Source organism: Suricata suricatta, chromosome 1 (genome assembly GCF_006229205.1).
Source record: "Suricata suricatta isolate VVHF042 chromosome 1, meerkat_22Aug2017_6uvM2_HiC, whole genome shotgun sequence".
Taxonomy (NCBI): Eukaryota; Metazoa; Chordata; class Mammalia; order Carnivora; family Herpestidae; genus Suricata; species Suricata suricatta.
The window spans coordinates 128,090,659-128,107,216 of record NC_043700.1 but is presented as its reverse complement, the minus strand read 5'-3'; the positions used below and the strand labels follow the sequence as shown (position 1 = coordinate 128,107,216).

Sequence of the window (16,558 nt, the reverse complement as noted above, 5' to 3'; positions counted from 1 at the left end):
AATCATCTTAAAACTCAATTACTCAACTTCTTTTCTAACACTGGACAGGGTAACGGTTCATGACTCTTATGAGCCACATTCACGAGCAAATATACATAAATCTAGAAACAAGCTAAAACAAACACAATACTCCTAGAAACTGACAGAGTGTCTGTCTGTTCACTGGCATACTCACAGCTCAGTAACTTGAGTCAGTGGTTTGCTTATCATGATCAACATGAGTCTAGTTGGTGCCAATATGGCTGTTATCCACAAAGCAGTCCCATCCTCCATCATGCTCACATGATGTCAGGAGTAACATAAAAGATGGGGGAAGTTGCCTCACTTTTCCGAACCTCACACTGTCATGTGTAGAACAACAGCCACAATGCTTTGAACCATTATGCAACTGTGATATCATGATTTATAACATGAAATATGGGGCACCTGGGTGGCTCAGTAGGTAAAGTATCCAAGATCAGCTCAGGTGATGATCTCATGGTCAGTGGGTTCAAGCCCTGTGTCAGGCTTTGTGCTGACAGCTGAGAGCCTGGAGCCTGCTTCAGATTCGGTGTCTCCCTCTCTCTCTGCCCCTCCCCCACTTGCACTCTATCTCTCAAAATAAAATAAAGATACAAAAAAATTAAATATGAAATATATACTTGGTCTTTGTCCCATCTCATTCTTGACACAGAGCTATAAAAATCTTTGGAATGGGCTCGCTCCACGTGGATCCAGTGTGTTGGAGTCTGTGACCCCATGCTTATATAAGCCCGTAATAAAGCCCTTTGCTTTTGCATGTGTGAAAAAATAAATAAATAAAATAAAATCTTTGGAATGTCCTAACTGAGAAAAGCCATGAAGGTGTCTTCTGTTAATTATAAGAAACTCCTTGGGGTGTCTAGGTGGCTCAGTCAGTTGAGAGTCTGACTCAATTTTGGCTCAGGTCATGATCTCAGTTTGCAGGATCAAGACCCACGAAACGCTCTGCACTGACACTACGGAGCCTGTTTCAGATTCTCTCTCCCCTGCTCTCTTTCTGCCCCTCCCCAGCTTGCACACGTCCTCTCTCTCTCTCTCAAAATAAATAAACATTAAAAAAAAATCTTAACAAATCCCTTTCAACCACACCTGAGTTCATGTTAACAATAAGACATTTGAAAAGTCCCTCATGATGCGGGTGTGCCCGGGAATCAATCGTATGAACAGAGGGCTGGATTTTTATCTCACTACAGCCCTGTACCCCCTAACTTCGAGGGAGGTGGGAAGGGCTGGAGATTGAGTTCAATCACCAATGGCCAATGGTTCAATCAGGTCAATGTAATGAAACCTGAATAAAAACCCTCATGGACAGGATCTGGAGAGCTTCTGGCTGGGTGAAGACACAGAAGTGCTGGGAGAACAGGGGGCAGGGGGCACGTATGGCATGTAGAGAAGGCATGTGAGCCCTGTGCCTTCTGCATACCTTACTCTCTGCAGCTCTTCTGGCTGTTCCTGAATCACGTCCTTTTATAATAAACTGGCAATCTAGTAAGTAAAATGTTTTCCCAAGTTGTGGGAACCCCCAATTTACAGGCAATAGAGCAGAGGCACAGGTAACAACGTGGACGTGTGACTGGCACCTGACGTGCTGGTGGTGGGGCAGCTGTGTGGGGCTGAGATCTTCACCCACGGGCTCTGACTCTCTCTCCAGGTAGACCACGTCGGAACGGAACTAAGCTGTGGGACATCCAGCTAGTGTGGCAACCCCCTCCCCAATACTTGGTGACCAGAAATGTCAGATGTGAAGTAGTGTTGTAGCAGAACATTGAGAGTAGAGGGGACACAAAGGAGTGTGTTCTTCCTTCAGAGCAATACAACACCAATAACGACGATTATAAAATAGGGAAAAAGGATTATGGGAACAATATGTATCTTTTCTACTTGCCCAGAGAGTGTCATTTTTAACTTAGATTTTTATACTTTTTTATGAAAAGGAATTAAAACAAGAGCCCCAAAGCATTCTAAATTAATACAGTGAGATGACAAAAGAATAACTTTGACTAAAATTAGGTTTGTCAATACTTGTAATCCAAAGAGAGTAATTCCTCTTACAATGTGATCTTAAGTTGTGTAAACCAATTAAGTCGTTACTCACAGTATTTCTGCAAAATCAATAGGAACAAAAATCTTGTCACTTACTCTTTTAATCTTTCATATCTAAGTTAGAAATCATTAGAATAAACAAAAACAAATACAAAATAAATCCAGTGGTGACATTTTTAGCCTTTAAACGAATGTGATTTTCAAAATTCAAGTCACATGACAGCAGTGACATATACTATCATAGTCGTTATATATACACATTACATTAGAATATATATAACACTGATAAGATCCGTGCCCACTTACAGAAAGGACTCTTATAAGTGCTTTGTGTAGGGGCGCCTGGGTGGCTCAGTTGGTTAAGCATCCAACTTCAGTTCAGGTCATGATCTCATGGTTTGTGGGTTTGAGCCCCGCGTTGGGCTCTTTGCTGACAGTTAGCTCAGAGCCAGGGGCCTATCTTCAGATTCTGTGTCTCCCTTTCTCTATGACCCTCCCCTGTTCATACTGCCTCTCTCTCAAAAATAAAAATTAAACAATATTAAAAACAATTAAAAAAATAAGTTCTCTCTATATGTACTAAACTCTTCAGGGGCGCCTGGGTGGCTCAGTCAGTTAAGCGTCCGGCTTTGGCTCAGGTCACGATCTCATGGTTCGTGGGTTTGAGCCCCACATTGGGCTCTGTGCTGACAGCTAGCTCAGAGCCTGACCCTGTTTCAGATTCTGTATCTCCCTCTCTCTCTGACCCTCCCCTGCTCACGCTGTCTCATTCTCTCTCAAAAATAAATAAGAAACAAACAAACAAAAAATAAACTCGTTATTAAATCCTCATAGCAATCATAAGAGATAAGTTCTCTTATCACCAATATTTTATACATGAGGAAACTGAGGCACATAGAGGCTAGCATGTCTTAAGGACCAGATAGCCCAGGGAAGGCTCCAGAGTCCATGGTCTAATCAACTGCATAGCGCGCCCCTACATTAGAGAGAACCAAATGACGAGACTGTGCAGTAAATAAACAGTCCTGTTACCTAAGGATGCGCCAATGGAAGAAACATATCAGAGGCAGGAGGAATGACCGACAGGTTGGAGTATTTCTGTGAACTTACTGAATTCAGCATGCTGCGGAGCATCCCCAGTAATAAAAAAGCAGCTTCTGTGCACACATTATGGATAGAGGCGACCACAGTTCCACTGGAAGCAGGAACGCCAAAGATAAATGTCCAAATGGAATCTAAATCAAACTGCAGAGGTCAAAGGGAACCAAGATTAGCCAGTCAATTGTTTTCAGCTAGAGAACCTCACAAGTTCTAAGATTCTAAAACTTCTTTGAAACTGAGTAGTTTGTTTTTCAAAGTGAGCAATGATGGAGAGAGACTTCATGCTCCTCCCTCCTAAATTTTAAAAGTTTGTAAATTTTTTTACATTTATAAAGAAGAATGAATACTATGTATCATTCTGTCTTAGGGACCTATGTTAAAAACATTGTTTTCTACTTTTTTTTTTTCCCTCTAATGAAAACAAACAGAAAGAAAACACACGCTAATTAGCCAGGGGATGACATTACAGAACTAATGATTTTAAGCAGATCTTTTAAAAAGGCACATGGAACTCACTGTTTACCCCCACTTTTGGCAATGTTCTAATTCACATACAGGTAAGATTTAACAAAATAAAAATCAGTTTAGGAGACTTATTCATAGCAGTTTTATATAACACTTCATGCCTATGGTGTCATGCTTGTTTCGAAAAATTACATAACCAAACTCTGTTAAGCCCAAATCCATATCCTGACTTAATATAAGGATACAGACTTTCTTTCCCTTTAAAACATTTTGTCAATTACTAGAGTTGATCTGAATTAGCATTTGGCATTATGATGGAAGTATAGTTGAGTTTAAAACTAAATTGCTAAGTCTTTGTAGTACCATAAACAAAAGCTATACATAGATATCCACAACAGTCAGTTAGGATTCAAGAAAAGCCTCAGTGTTTTTTTTATTGCGGATGCTATCTACCATTAAGAAATTAAAAACATTTTTGTCATCATAATTTGTTCTAGGAATCTTCTCCAATTAATTCATGTTACATAAACTGCTCTCTTTATTTGTAATTCTATAGAAATGACATTATACTTCTAGGTAAGATCACAGAACTCAAATTCTTCAGGTCACCATTTAAAATACAATTCAAAGTCCTTATGCATATAGACTCATATAGTGTAATCATTACACAAACAAACAAAAAACCATGTAGGGAAAAAGAACTTCTTTTTGCTTAAGTTTTCTATGGTATCTACAGATTTTTCTGTCCCAAATCAAACTGTAAACGTGAGAAAGGGAAGGAATCCCTTTGGTTTTACTGTGAGCAACCCATCACCCTGTGGTGATTTTCCAGCACGTATAACCACACTTCCGCCTTACTAGATAATTCCTACCTGGCAACCCTGCTTACATCGGCTGCTGACGACAGGCACACTGACCTGCAGGTTCTCAGGCAGCTCACTAACTGGCTGCTGCAGGAACAGTGCCATGAGGAGAAAATAGAGAGCAGGGACATTAGTGTGTTTAGGGAGGAAGGACTGCAGAACCGGGAAACCAGGAAAATGACAAGCATCCCGGTTAATCTCCCTGACCGTCGATCGCCCGCCAGCGCTCCTGCCCACATTGAATCCTAAGAGGAGAGGAAATGCAACAGTGAGTACAAAGTGAATAATCGACCACTGTGCTGTCTCAACAAAGAAAGGAGTCATTCAGTATATGTGACGTTTCTATACAGAATATTCACACTAATAAAGGCAATTAACTATTCCATTGTTGAATTAATCTTCCAGGTACAAGCTGACTCTACTATCTCTGACTTCGGCAAGGCTGTCTATTAGAACACAGGTCGTGAAAAATGGCTGAGACAACTGGATACAAGAGAGAATATAAATTCCACTCATGAAAAGAAGGGACCTCAAATGAGCTCTAACATTTCACTGAGACGAAAGTAAGATTCAAAATAGAGTCAAAGTTTAGGAGGTACAAAAATGTACCTTAAAAAATGAAAATTGCTATAATTACGTTTAGCATATAATTATAATAAACTCTATTCAGTTAATGTAGGTCATTTGTTCCGAAGATCATGTTAACCTAGTAACTTTAAATCATCTACAAGTTTTGAGGCAAGACAAAATAAATAAGTACCCTAATCTTGGCTCACAACAGGATCTGTAATTCTGTTGGGAAGTTGGCCAGCACTGCTGGGACTGTGGCTATCTACGCAGGATTCTTCCCAGAAACACAGCTCTACCAGGAGAGGGTCAGCGCTTGCGGCTGTGGCTTACACGGCATCAGTCTTTCTAGCAATCCTGCTCCCTCCATTACATAACTCATCAGGACACGAGTCCAGTAGTTAGTTCTTCTGCCTCCCCAAACCTAGCGCAGTGCTCTGCACAGAATAAATGTGGGCCATGGTTTCAGTGTAAAACTTGTGTGAAGGGCAACAAGAGATGAAGGATTGTTTTTTACTCTGGAGCAATCTGTATTTCAAATGAATATTCTTTTTTTTTTTTCCTTCCAATTTCTTTTTTCTAGGATGAAGCAAGTAACTTGCTACTGTTTAAATAGTAAAAGAGAAATTTGCGTCTAGCTAGCTTTTTAATGATTTCTTCCTAACCAACTGCTTTGTGTGTTGTGAATTAATCTTCTGATCGTCTAATTTAAAAATTGTATAGCAAGTTACCAATCTCTTTCCCACATCTCATTTCTCAAAAACAATGAACATGTGAGTCAGAGATTACTATTATCCTTTCTACAACATGGAAAATATGCAATTTGTTTGGAGTCACAAAGTTGAGGAGTGCTGGTGCTACAGATGGAACTGATGTCTATTTCAGGGCCTGGTCTTCTAACGACCCTGCCACATTTCTGAAAGACTGGATGCATTTGGACATGGGTGGTTTTTGCCTACCGTGAATTCTGAGTGAAATTACCAGTATAAGAAAGTCTTGAGCTTTAAAAAGTCAGAAGACATAAATGGAATTTTATACATAAAATAGGAGAATAAATTTTGAATAAACTACAGGTCCTAAATGAAAACCAATACCAGCATTCATCTGCCTTTCTAAATTCTCACACTCTATTTTCCCCTATAATTAATCTTAAAGAATTAATATGTTATTAATAATTACACATTAATTTAGATTCAAGTAACAGCTACATGGAAGGTACTTTTATAAAAATTTTTGACAAAAACTAACAAATGTGAATAAAACATTCAATGATATTAGGTTGCTCATCACATCAAACAGAAACAATCAAATGATAGGACATAGATCTATATACATACACCTATATATGTGTGGTCACACAGGTATACACGGAAAAATTTAATTAAACTGAATCAAATTTAAATTACACTTAAGTTCCTACGTTTTGCTTTTAGAACAAGAAGAGCATATGCAATTTGTAAGCAGCTATAAAAGAAGAGAAATTCCAAAGCATGAAGTAAGGTGAGAGATAGAAAAGGCACCTTTTTCTGATTAACAGATAAAAGACCAGGACTAAGAAGATGGTTACTCAGACACTAGCACTGTCTGACTCAGGAACCTTATGCACTTAACAGTCTTATTTTTCCAATTAGAGAAATTAATCCCTATTTTTCATTTATTAGGTTTCTTTCATATAGAGTATAACATATCCATGAAATATATACCTGTCTCCACAATCATGAAGCTCAAAAGAGATGAAACACATAAAAGAATTTTGTAAAGCACAACGTGCTATATAAATCTCAGGTGTTACTACTGTGGTTTTTGGCCTTTGATGGGAAGTGGTGCTATCTATTAGCATTTGAAACTCTCATTTTCCAAAGATCTCACATTCTGCTGTGCCTTCCTCTCTTGCTTGCTCTCCTAGTAGCTATCATTAAGGTCAGCAAGTGCAAGGTCTTGCTAGCAAACTACTCCTAACTAACATTTGTAGGCTAGATCCCTCTCCTAGGGTCAATGCAAAATGGGGATTTTTTTAGACCATAAAAACCATGATAACTTAGAATATATATTTCAATGCCATCAATTTTCTTGGGAAATCATTTCACCATGAATTCCTTTCTTCATTGCAAAGATTCTTCAGACATTTTCCAATGTGAAATAAAAGTAAAATAATGTTATGTTGTAAACTCGGTCTTCCTATCATTTTCTTTGATATATGAATCAGATGCAGGCAGCACCTAGGTATTGATGCTTATACTTTTTTTTTTAACAGATAAATTACATTTTCAATTTGGATCCCTAACTTTCCATCTGACAAGAGTAAACAGATATTCTTGATACTTATTCCAGAATATAACTATATATGATTTTTAAATGTAATGTTATAAAGACAAATATATTTTTAAAATATATATTTTAAGAATTGAATGACTGTGGTTTTCAATAAAAACATTATCTTAAATATATATTTTCCAAAATAAGAACACTGATTAATATGAATAGAAAAGCAGCTCAAATGAATATAACATAGGAAGCTATAATTTTCTAATATTACTTAAATGCTCAGTTCCACATTGAAAATAGCACAAAACTAGCAAGCAGAGAATAAGGAAATGTGGCTGAAACCTCGAGCTTAATTAAATCTTTGAGAGGCAATATAACACAATAGTTATAAGCATGGGCTTTTGATCTAATAGACCTGGATTCAAATGTTGACACTACTAGCTGACAAGTAACTTCATACTTATGCTTGGTTTTCTCATCAGTGTAATAGGTATGATAGTATTTATACCTTAAAGGACAACTGTGAAAATGAAAAGGTTTGGTAACTGGCACAGAACAAGCACTCAAAATACTGATTATTATTAACTGAGTCTGGATGATTTGCTAATTACTTACTTATACATAAGAAAGGGGAACTATACAACAAATAGATGACAAGGATTTCCCTTGAGTTTTTACATCTTTAATGTCCTGTCTCTGACTTCAGCTTGATTTGCAATTAAAAATGACAAATTTGAAACTTTCTAAGCTGTTCATTCATTCATTCACTCATCCAAATTCATGACTCTTAACAGTTGTCAAATATAGAAGACTATAAGCTTTCTTAAGATTTAAAAACAAAATACAACAGCTTATTTTATAAAACAGCTGATGGTAAAAGTCCCATACCTAATACAGTTCCGATCTTATTAGTTAAGACAGAATCTGTCTGCTCCAGCCACCCTCCACCACTGAGTCCTTCCTTAAACTTGATGAGAATGGACTGATTACTCAGCAGCACAACAAGAATCCTCATGGCTGCCGTGACCGTGGTGGAGTGTAAGTGTTCTTCCATAAACATCATAATCCAGTCAAAACCCAGTGTCCTGACCAGTTCTTCACAAGCTCTATTTAAAGGGAGATAATTAAGAAGAAGGAAAAGAAAGAACATTAATTTCAAAGGATTCGGATTTCTAATTTAAAAAATGTAAGTAAGGCTAGGTTTTGTTTTCAAGATACTACAAACTGCAAGGCTAAAAAACAATCTATGAAAAGTAGCAATTCTTTCCTTTGTCTACTATGATTTAACTAGTAATAACAACTAGTACAATCAATTCTAAAAAGATTTTACTTACTGCAAATTAATGCTTGTCTTTTCTTTAGATGTATATACTAGTTTTAGCAAGATATCTAGAAGTCTGTTTCTCAAAAGTATAAGATTAGCAGATACAAGACCTCCAAACTCTTCTTCAGTTCCTACAATGAAAATATACACATAAAATTGCCTTAGTAGATAAACCAGTATAAAATATATAATGTGTTCTAAGAAAACTCACTGAAAATTACTTCTTATAGAAAATATTTTCTCCAAAAATAAATAAACTTGAAAAAATAAATTTAAAAGGGTGCCAGGGTGGCTTAGTCTGTGAAGCATCTGACTTTGGCTCAGGTCATGATCTCACAGTCCATGGATTCGAGTCCTGTGTCGAGCTCTGTGCTGACAGCACAGGGACTGGAACCTGCTTTGGATTCTGGGTCTTCCTCTCTCTGTCCCTCCTCTATTTGTGCAATTTTCTCTCTCTCTCAAAAATAAACAAACTTAAAAGAAAAAGAAAACATTTTCTCTAGGAGTACTTTAGAATCCTGAAAATTATTCATTTATATTTGACATTATCTAAACAAGTAATAAAAGACTGTAAACTCTTTCTTACATTAATATTTCTCCACCACCACCAACAGGGGAAATTAATCATGTGAATAAAAACAACAATTCAAATCCTTAATTTCCAGTTTCATTTTGAAGGATATAGTTAAATTTACCAAATTTAAAAATGAGAAATAGGAAGTATAAACTACTCAGTAAATGTAAATAAAGAAGACTGAGGATTAAACAGAATAGAAGAGAGGCAATGGCACACAAATGTACAGGAGAAACTGGAAAAGCAAGGCAGGGAACCGGAAAGCTTATGGTTCTCCATGGCGACGCTGTACCTTCTCTGCCAGCCCAGACACTAATGGGCTGAGGGCTGGGAAATCACAATCCCCACACCTTCCATGGTCCCAGAATTGAAGTTTGGGCTAAACTTTAACTGCCATGGTCATATGTTTTTACTTGTTTGGGCAAGGGATGCTTTTTACCTTTAAACATTACCTTTTAAAATGCTAATTCTGTGCCTCAATCACTGGTAAGGATGTCTCAAGCTTCCTAGGGAAGGGAGTTCCTAGGGGAACTCAAGATCCCCTTTGCTTCTAAGAGGTAAGACTGGTATTTTATAAATTGCTTTGTTGAAAACATACCATACGTCCTAAACTGAGATAAGAATTGCTTCCTTTCAATTATTTCCTTTTCAATTCCTTCATTTCAGGAAAATGGTGACCCAACAGAAATGAAAAATTCTCCTTAGATTTATGTCTAGTTTTCTGTCAGTTTTGCTTCTCTTAATTTTCAAAAACAGATTAAAAAAATAAACTCTGAATTTCCAGCTTAACTTGTTTCCACTCCGACTGATGCTTTCTTCCATAGTGCACTACCTTTTATGCTATTATACTGCTCTTCAGCATTAAACAAGCCATTTTCTTTTTTGTAGGTGAGTCCTGAATGCTACATAAACTACCTCAAAGAAAAACTATGGCTTTCACTTTTTGGAACATCACATTATAATTAATGCAGTCTTCAGTTCATGTCAAATAAACAATAAATGTCATGTATTAACAAGACTAGCAATGTGCTTCTTTCTCCAATATTTCAAATGGCAATGAAGTGGGGAGAATACTAATGAACTTGGCATATCAATAGAAAAATTTGCTAATTTATACATCTCCACTACTGTCCTCTTTTCAATGGAAATTTTACACTGGTGTTAAGTGAATTCAACAACTAACAAGAAATATGGAGACAAGAGAAATATTTGTCTCACATCTTTTTATACTTGAAATAAATGTTATGTTTCCAAAGATTTTTAAAGCACTTTCAATAATACCTGTTTAACTTGGCTTATATTAATTCAGAGCTAAGAAATAATCTGTGCATATGAAAGAAAAATGCAGTGGCTTAAAAAAGCTTACAATGTTGGTCTGGATTGCCTAGGTTCAAATAGAAGGAATATGATCTCAGACAACTGTCTTTCATAATCTTTCTCGGCCTCAGTTTCTCCCCTTGAAAAACTAGGATAGCACTAATACCTATTTCATAAAATTGTTACAGGAATATAAAAGGCACTTAAATAGTACCTGGCAGACATTAGCACTCAGTAAGTGTTATCCATTGATTTTATCTTATGCTTCTCATCCACTGCTAATTCGCTTTACCAAAGAAACATCAACATTGTTCCCAATGAGGCAGCAGCAGCCTTATGTTCTATTAGGATCTGCAGCAAATCACTCAGCCTCTCAAATCTTAGTTTTTTCTTTTGAAAAACATGATTGCAACACTTTCTCCTCTTATTCATGAAGCACTGGAGAGGCTGTACCCCAGAGAGTCTAACCAACATGGAGGAAAACACCTCTGCGAGGCACTGATTCAACAGTATTTTCCTCCCCCACCCAGGTAGATAGTGGCTTATGGGAAATCATTTATGTGAACGATTTTGGAACAATGGGACATTATGGGTAATAATGCTGACAAACAGAAGATGCTGTGAATTTAATTGTAAGTCAACCTAAAAGGTCCTTTCAGATCTTGGGGTTGTGAGTTTGAGCCCCACGCTAGGTTAAGAGGTGACTTAAATTAACTTAAAAGTAAATAAAAACAAAAGGTTCTTTCAATGCGTTCCAAACAAATCTATCCTACAATATGTAACAGGAAAAACATAGAATAAGGGGGGAAAATACACACCAAATGAAAAAAAAAGTGGTTGTCATGGGCCCCAAATCGCAACTTATGATACTACTTTCATTTTATATTTACATAAAATGATTCTAAGTAAAATGTTTTGTCTCTAAGTGACTACTAAATCTTTAATAGGAAAACAAAAATAATAGTTATAAATATATAATTCACACTAGCAAGTACCTGTGTTTCTAAAGAAATGTATATAAATTTAAAAAAATCAATCAATGCTCAAAAATCACACAGAGTTGAGGCTCTTAGGTGGCTCAGTCAGCTAAACATCTGACTCTTGATTTCAGCTCAGGTCATCTCACGTTTCATGAGTTCGAGCCCCGTGTCCACCTCTGTGCTGATAGCATGGAGTCTGCTTGAAATCCTCTCTCCCCCTCTCATTCTGCCTCTTCCCCGCTCTCTCTCTCAAAATAAATAAAACTTTAAAAAAAAGTCACACAGAATTGTTTGCTATTTAAAGGAACATTGCTATAAATCCTCTAAGAATATGAAAGATTTAATTAATGTATTCTATTTTTAAGTTTGTTTTTACAGTGATGTGACAACTCTATATGTTATGCTATGCTCACAAGTGTAGCTACCATCTGTCACCACACAACACTATTACAATACAACTGACTGTATTCCCTTCTGCTGTACTTTTCATCTCTGTGACTTTTCATCTTTCACTGCTTTAAGAGTCTGTTTTTAATTCATGTATTAATTAACATACAGTGTTATGTTAGTTTCAGATGCACAACGATTCAACAGCTCTGTACACTTCTCAGTGCTCGCCAAGGTATGTGTGCTCATCACCCTTATTACTTCCCCATCTTTCTACCCACTTCCAGGAAAGATTTTAGTTTTAAAGTAAAATCCACACCCTATTAAATTCCATATGTAATTCTGTACTTCTGCATATTGTACAGGCCTAAGATAAATACAACTGTGAAAGACCATAAAAAGCAACATAAGGAGAAAAGTAACATAATAGCATCACATGTAATTCTAAAACACGACATGGTGATTAGTTTTCAAGCTCCAGGCTTGGCTCACCAGTATCAAGCTTCTCTTCATTGTTCACTTCCATAACTACAAATTTCTCACAAACTGCAAACGTTGGTAAAGTAGAAGAAATAAACTGGCCAAACCTTTAAATATAAGAAAAAAGGTTACAGATTTTAGATTTTTCTATGCCCAAACAAAAATATAAAGAAATAACAAAAATAAATGAAAAAGTAGTGCTCCTTGTTTTACCTAATCTTTTACAGACCTTTAAGTGGTTGCATTTTGTTTATTTCTCCTAGGACCATCCCAATTAACATTATATGTTACAATGTTTTAAAACAGGGAAAAATATATTTCCCCAGAAATAGGAGCCTTTTAATGTATGAACTCTCTAATGCACTTTGAGAACCAAATAGTATGATCCAAATTAAAAGGTTCTAAAATAAATAAATACGACAAAATGTCCTAACATTATCTATACGGACCCACGCGGCCTAACAGTTAAAAACTCAGGTTTTGGAAACACAGGTAATGTTAAAATCCTGGCTCTGTCAGTGTTTAATCTTGTTACTTGAGGCAAGTAGCTTAACTTCTCTGGGTCTTAATTTCTTAATCTGTAAAGTAGAGAAAAATTAAAAAACTTGATAGGTTTCAGGGATAATTTTAACAAAGTGATCTTTGCAGTTCCAGAATGGAACTATTTAAATCTAGACGTAAATAAATGTTGTTAAATAGCAATTAACAATAATGTCCAAAATAGTTTTTAAACTCCAGTTCTAAATCTGTTGCCAAGTTACCAAAATGTCTTCAAGGTAAATGAATATAATTTGCTACACAAATTAGAGGTTAGTCTACTGAAAATATTCTATCAGTCACTCTGATTTTACCTGTGCTACTTGCTTGATTCCATGAAAATGGTCAAATTGAATTTAAGCAATTCTCTACTTGGAAATTACTTTGGTTAGGCAGCTTTGTCCTTCCATTTTTGGCTAAGATAAGAATTACATGTGGAGAGTAAAAGTATTCTACAGACAATCCATAAATATGCCTTAAGCCATTTCTCATTAGCAGCAAAATACATCTTATAAAAAGTTTGCAATATACAAAAATAAAATATCACCATCTGTTTGGGTGACAGAAAATAAATACATAAAAGAGATGGCATGCCTACTACAGGGTGTGTGTGGGGGGGAGTGTGTGGACACGTGCACACGTGCATACTTGTGCACAAACATCTGAGAAGTAGCAGGGCTACTAAGATGTACTAAGAATTCCTCTACTGAATACTTTTATGTCCAGGAAAAAATCTCATTGGGCTCAGTCTTACATATTTTCTCATTCCCTAGTGACAACAATCGGTTTTGCTTTATAAAGGCAATGTAACACTTTTGTGCCTTACAAATGTCTTCAATATTAACATTACAGGTATAAGAACCAGTTTCATCTCATTCATTTTAATACCACTGGTACTTCTAGTTAATAAGCAGACAGATACAGAAGTTGTCACTACCTGAGCAGATCGTTGCTGTTGGGAAAACCTTGCAGTAAGAAGCTCAGCACATTACTAATAGCAGCAATGGTGGGCTGGGATAAGGACATGTCCCGAAGAGTCAGCAGCAACTTGGGGATGAGCTGGAATTCCCGCATTAACTTGGCATTCTTTGACGCTTCACTGTAAAAGAAACACGACTTTCTATAGTCTGCGCTTATCATCTCTGCTCTAATTGAATAAACTACACAGATATTAACTAATACCTGGACTCAGTGAGCAGTTCAATAAAGTGTTCAAATAAGGAAAGATGAAGTTCATATGGTGCATGGAGCCAAACCTACAATAAAAAGAAAGAATAGTGGTACATTTAGGGCTAAAAATACCCAAATGACTCTCCAACAAACATAAATGCAGCACACCGGACTTACTTCACTTATATAATTAACTGACTATAACCACTTTATAAAGTTTTATTTGGTGAAGTCCTATAAAACTGCTTATATAGAAGACTTCTGGTTCTATTCATAAAGGAATAATTGCTATGGAAATTATCCTCCTAAACAACTGGAAAGGCAAGATCTATAGAAAGCTTATCTAGAAATCAGTGACTGAATATTATTACTGAATACTGAACACAACATACAGAAAAGAATGAATACTGAATGCTGTATAATGAAAACAAAGACTGAGTGACTGAAATCTCATGTAGGTTCCAAAACTGGAGCTAACCACTGCAGAATAGTACACCAAACAATCCCTGGAACTTAACAAAGGTCTGAGACTAGTTTTCACTCCCACCAAAGAGTGGGTAGACTTCATAATACATGGGGAGTTAGGTAGAGGCCTTAGAAATGAAAAACTGAGTATTAGTGCTAGGCTAAAGGTTACTCTAGGTCCACCCTAACAAATCCTAAAAGCATGCATCAAAAACATAACTACAATGCCAGAGCAAAGTTCAATACTTTTATAAGGGAATACAACAAAATCTAACAGTTAACGATGTAAAATTTAGCATACAATAAAAATGACCAAGTATGCAAACAAAAAAGAAAATATGACATATAAGTAGAAGAAAAATCAATTATTACATATAGCCCAGAAATGACAGATGTTAGAATTATTAGGACTTTTAAAAAGCTGTTAAAAATATGCTCCAAGGGCACCTGGGTGGATTGGTTAAGCCCCTGACTCCTGATTTCCGCTCAGGTCGTGATCTCGTGGCTCCTGGGTTCAAGTGTGTCAGGCTCTGCACTGACAGTGTGGAGCCTGCTTGGGGTTCTCTTTCTCTGCCCCTCTCTCTGCCCCTACCCTGCTCTTGCTCACTCTCAAAATAAGTAAACTTTTAAAAAATAAATAAAAAATATGCTCCATATGCTGAAGAATGTCACCAAAAATATGAACATGAGGTGGAGAAACAGAAAATAGCCAAAGATGCAAAATGAACTTCTACAGATGAAAAGTAAAATATTTACAATAAAGAATACACTGGATGGAACAGCAGATTGGACACTGTAGAAAATAATTCAGCGAGGCTGAAAACAACTCAAAATCGAGCATGAGAAAAAGAATGAAAAAGAAATTACTAGATAGAGCATTAGGGACTTGCGAGAAAAAAAAATCAAACAATCTATCACATATGTAATTGGAGTCCAGAAAAGGTAGTGGGGAGGGTACCAGGCAAAATAGATGGAAAAATAATTGCAAAAGAATTTCTAATAGATAAAAATGACAAACACAGATCTAAAAGTCAACAGACTCCAAGCAGAAGAAACATAAAAAAGACAATGGAGTGACTGACATCTTTAAATATAAAAAGAATTTTGAAACATTTACTGTATTTTATTCTATGCAAAAATATCCTTCAAAAAAGAAAACATACTTTTTTAGATGGAGAATTTAAGGCCAATAGATAGGCACTATGGAAAATGTTAAAGGAGTTCTTCATTCAGAAGAATTATAGAAGATGGAAATTGGGATCTACACAAATGGATAAAAATGCTATGAATATATTTAAGTTATTATGTATAAAAGAAGTTTTAAATGTCTTTAAAAGATAACTAAGTAAAAATAATATAGAAAGTATTGTGGAAATCAATAAACATAGAAGTAAAATGGTAGACAAGGACAAGATGGAAGAAATGGAAGTATATCTTTGCAAGGTTTTCACACTCTTGGTAAATGGTATAATAGACTTTGAAGACCGAATCGTTAGAGAGGTCTATTATAAAGTCTAGAACAACTACTAAAAAAAAATGCCTGTATTCTGTCCTCAGTATTTTACTTTTATCTGTCAAATGCAGGGTTCTTAAAAAATTTTTTAACATTTATTCATTTTTGAGAGAGACAGAGTGTAAGCAGGGGAGGGGCAGAGAGAGAGGGAGACACAGAATCTGAAGACAGGCTCCAGGCTCTGAGCTGTCAGCACAGAGCCTGATGCAGGGTTCTGTAAGGATGCAGATTTGATTCAGGTTTCCCCTCTGACCTTGAAGGCCAGCTAACACCATTAACATTTCTGAGGGCGGGCCTAAAAATGGAGGTTAAGACTAGTCACGCCTTACCAGAGGGTCCTAGTCACGCCCTACCTGAGGGTTCTGGGTCCACTCTGTAATTGGTTAAAGTAACTGTCAATGATGTGATACTATAATGATTGGACCCCTGTACCTGTGTCACAATTTCCTGTAACTCCCCTTCCCAAACTCATAAAAGGCCCTGCCC

At 36.4% G+C, this 16,558-nt stretch overlaps 1 protein-coding gene across 3 annotated transcripts in view; it reads right to left on the bottom strand.

The window, feature by feature from the left end:
• The window catches only part of WDFY3 (WD repeat and FYVE domain containing 3), a 251,559-nt gene that overhangs the window by 72,841 nt on the left and 162,160 nt on the right, over positions 1-16,558 (bottom strand). For all 3 annotated transcript variants that reach the window (XM_029943745.1, XM_029943751.1, XM_029943756.1), the window contains 7 exons: positions 14,107-14,180; positions 13,862-14,023; positions 12,400-12,494; positions 8,660-8,780; positions 8,214-8,431; positions 4,503-4,738; positions 3,175-3,309 (listed from right to left, as the gene is read on the bottom strand). In XM_029943745.1, the coding sequence (XP_029799605.1) occupies positions 3,175-3,309; positions 4,503-4,738; positions 8,214-8,431; positions 8,660-8,780; positions 12,400-12,494; positions 13,862-14,023; positions 14,107-14,180 (1,041 nt within the window). The remainder of the gene's footprint in view (positions 1-3,174; positions 3,310-4,502; positions 4,739-8,213; positions 8,432-8,659; positions 8,781-12,399; positions 12,495-13,861; positions 14,024-14,106; positions 14,181-16,558) is intronic.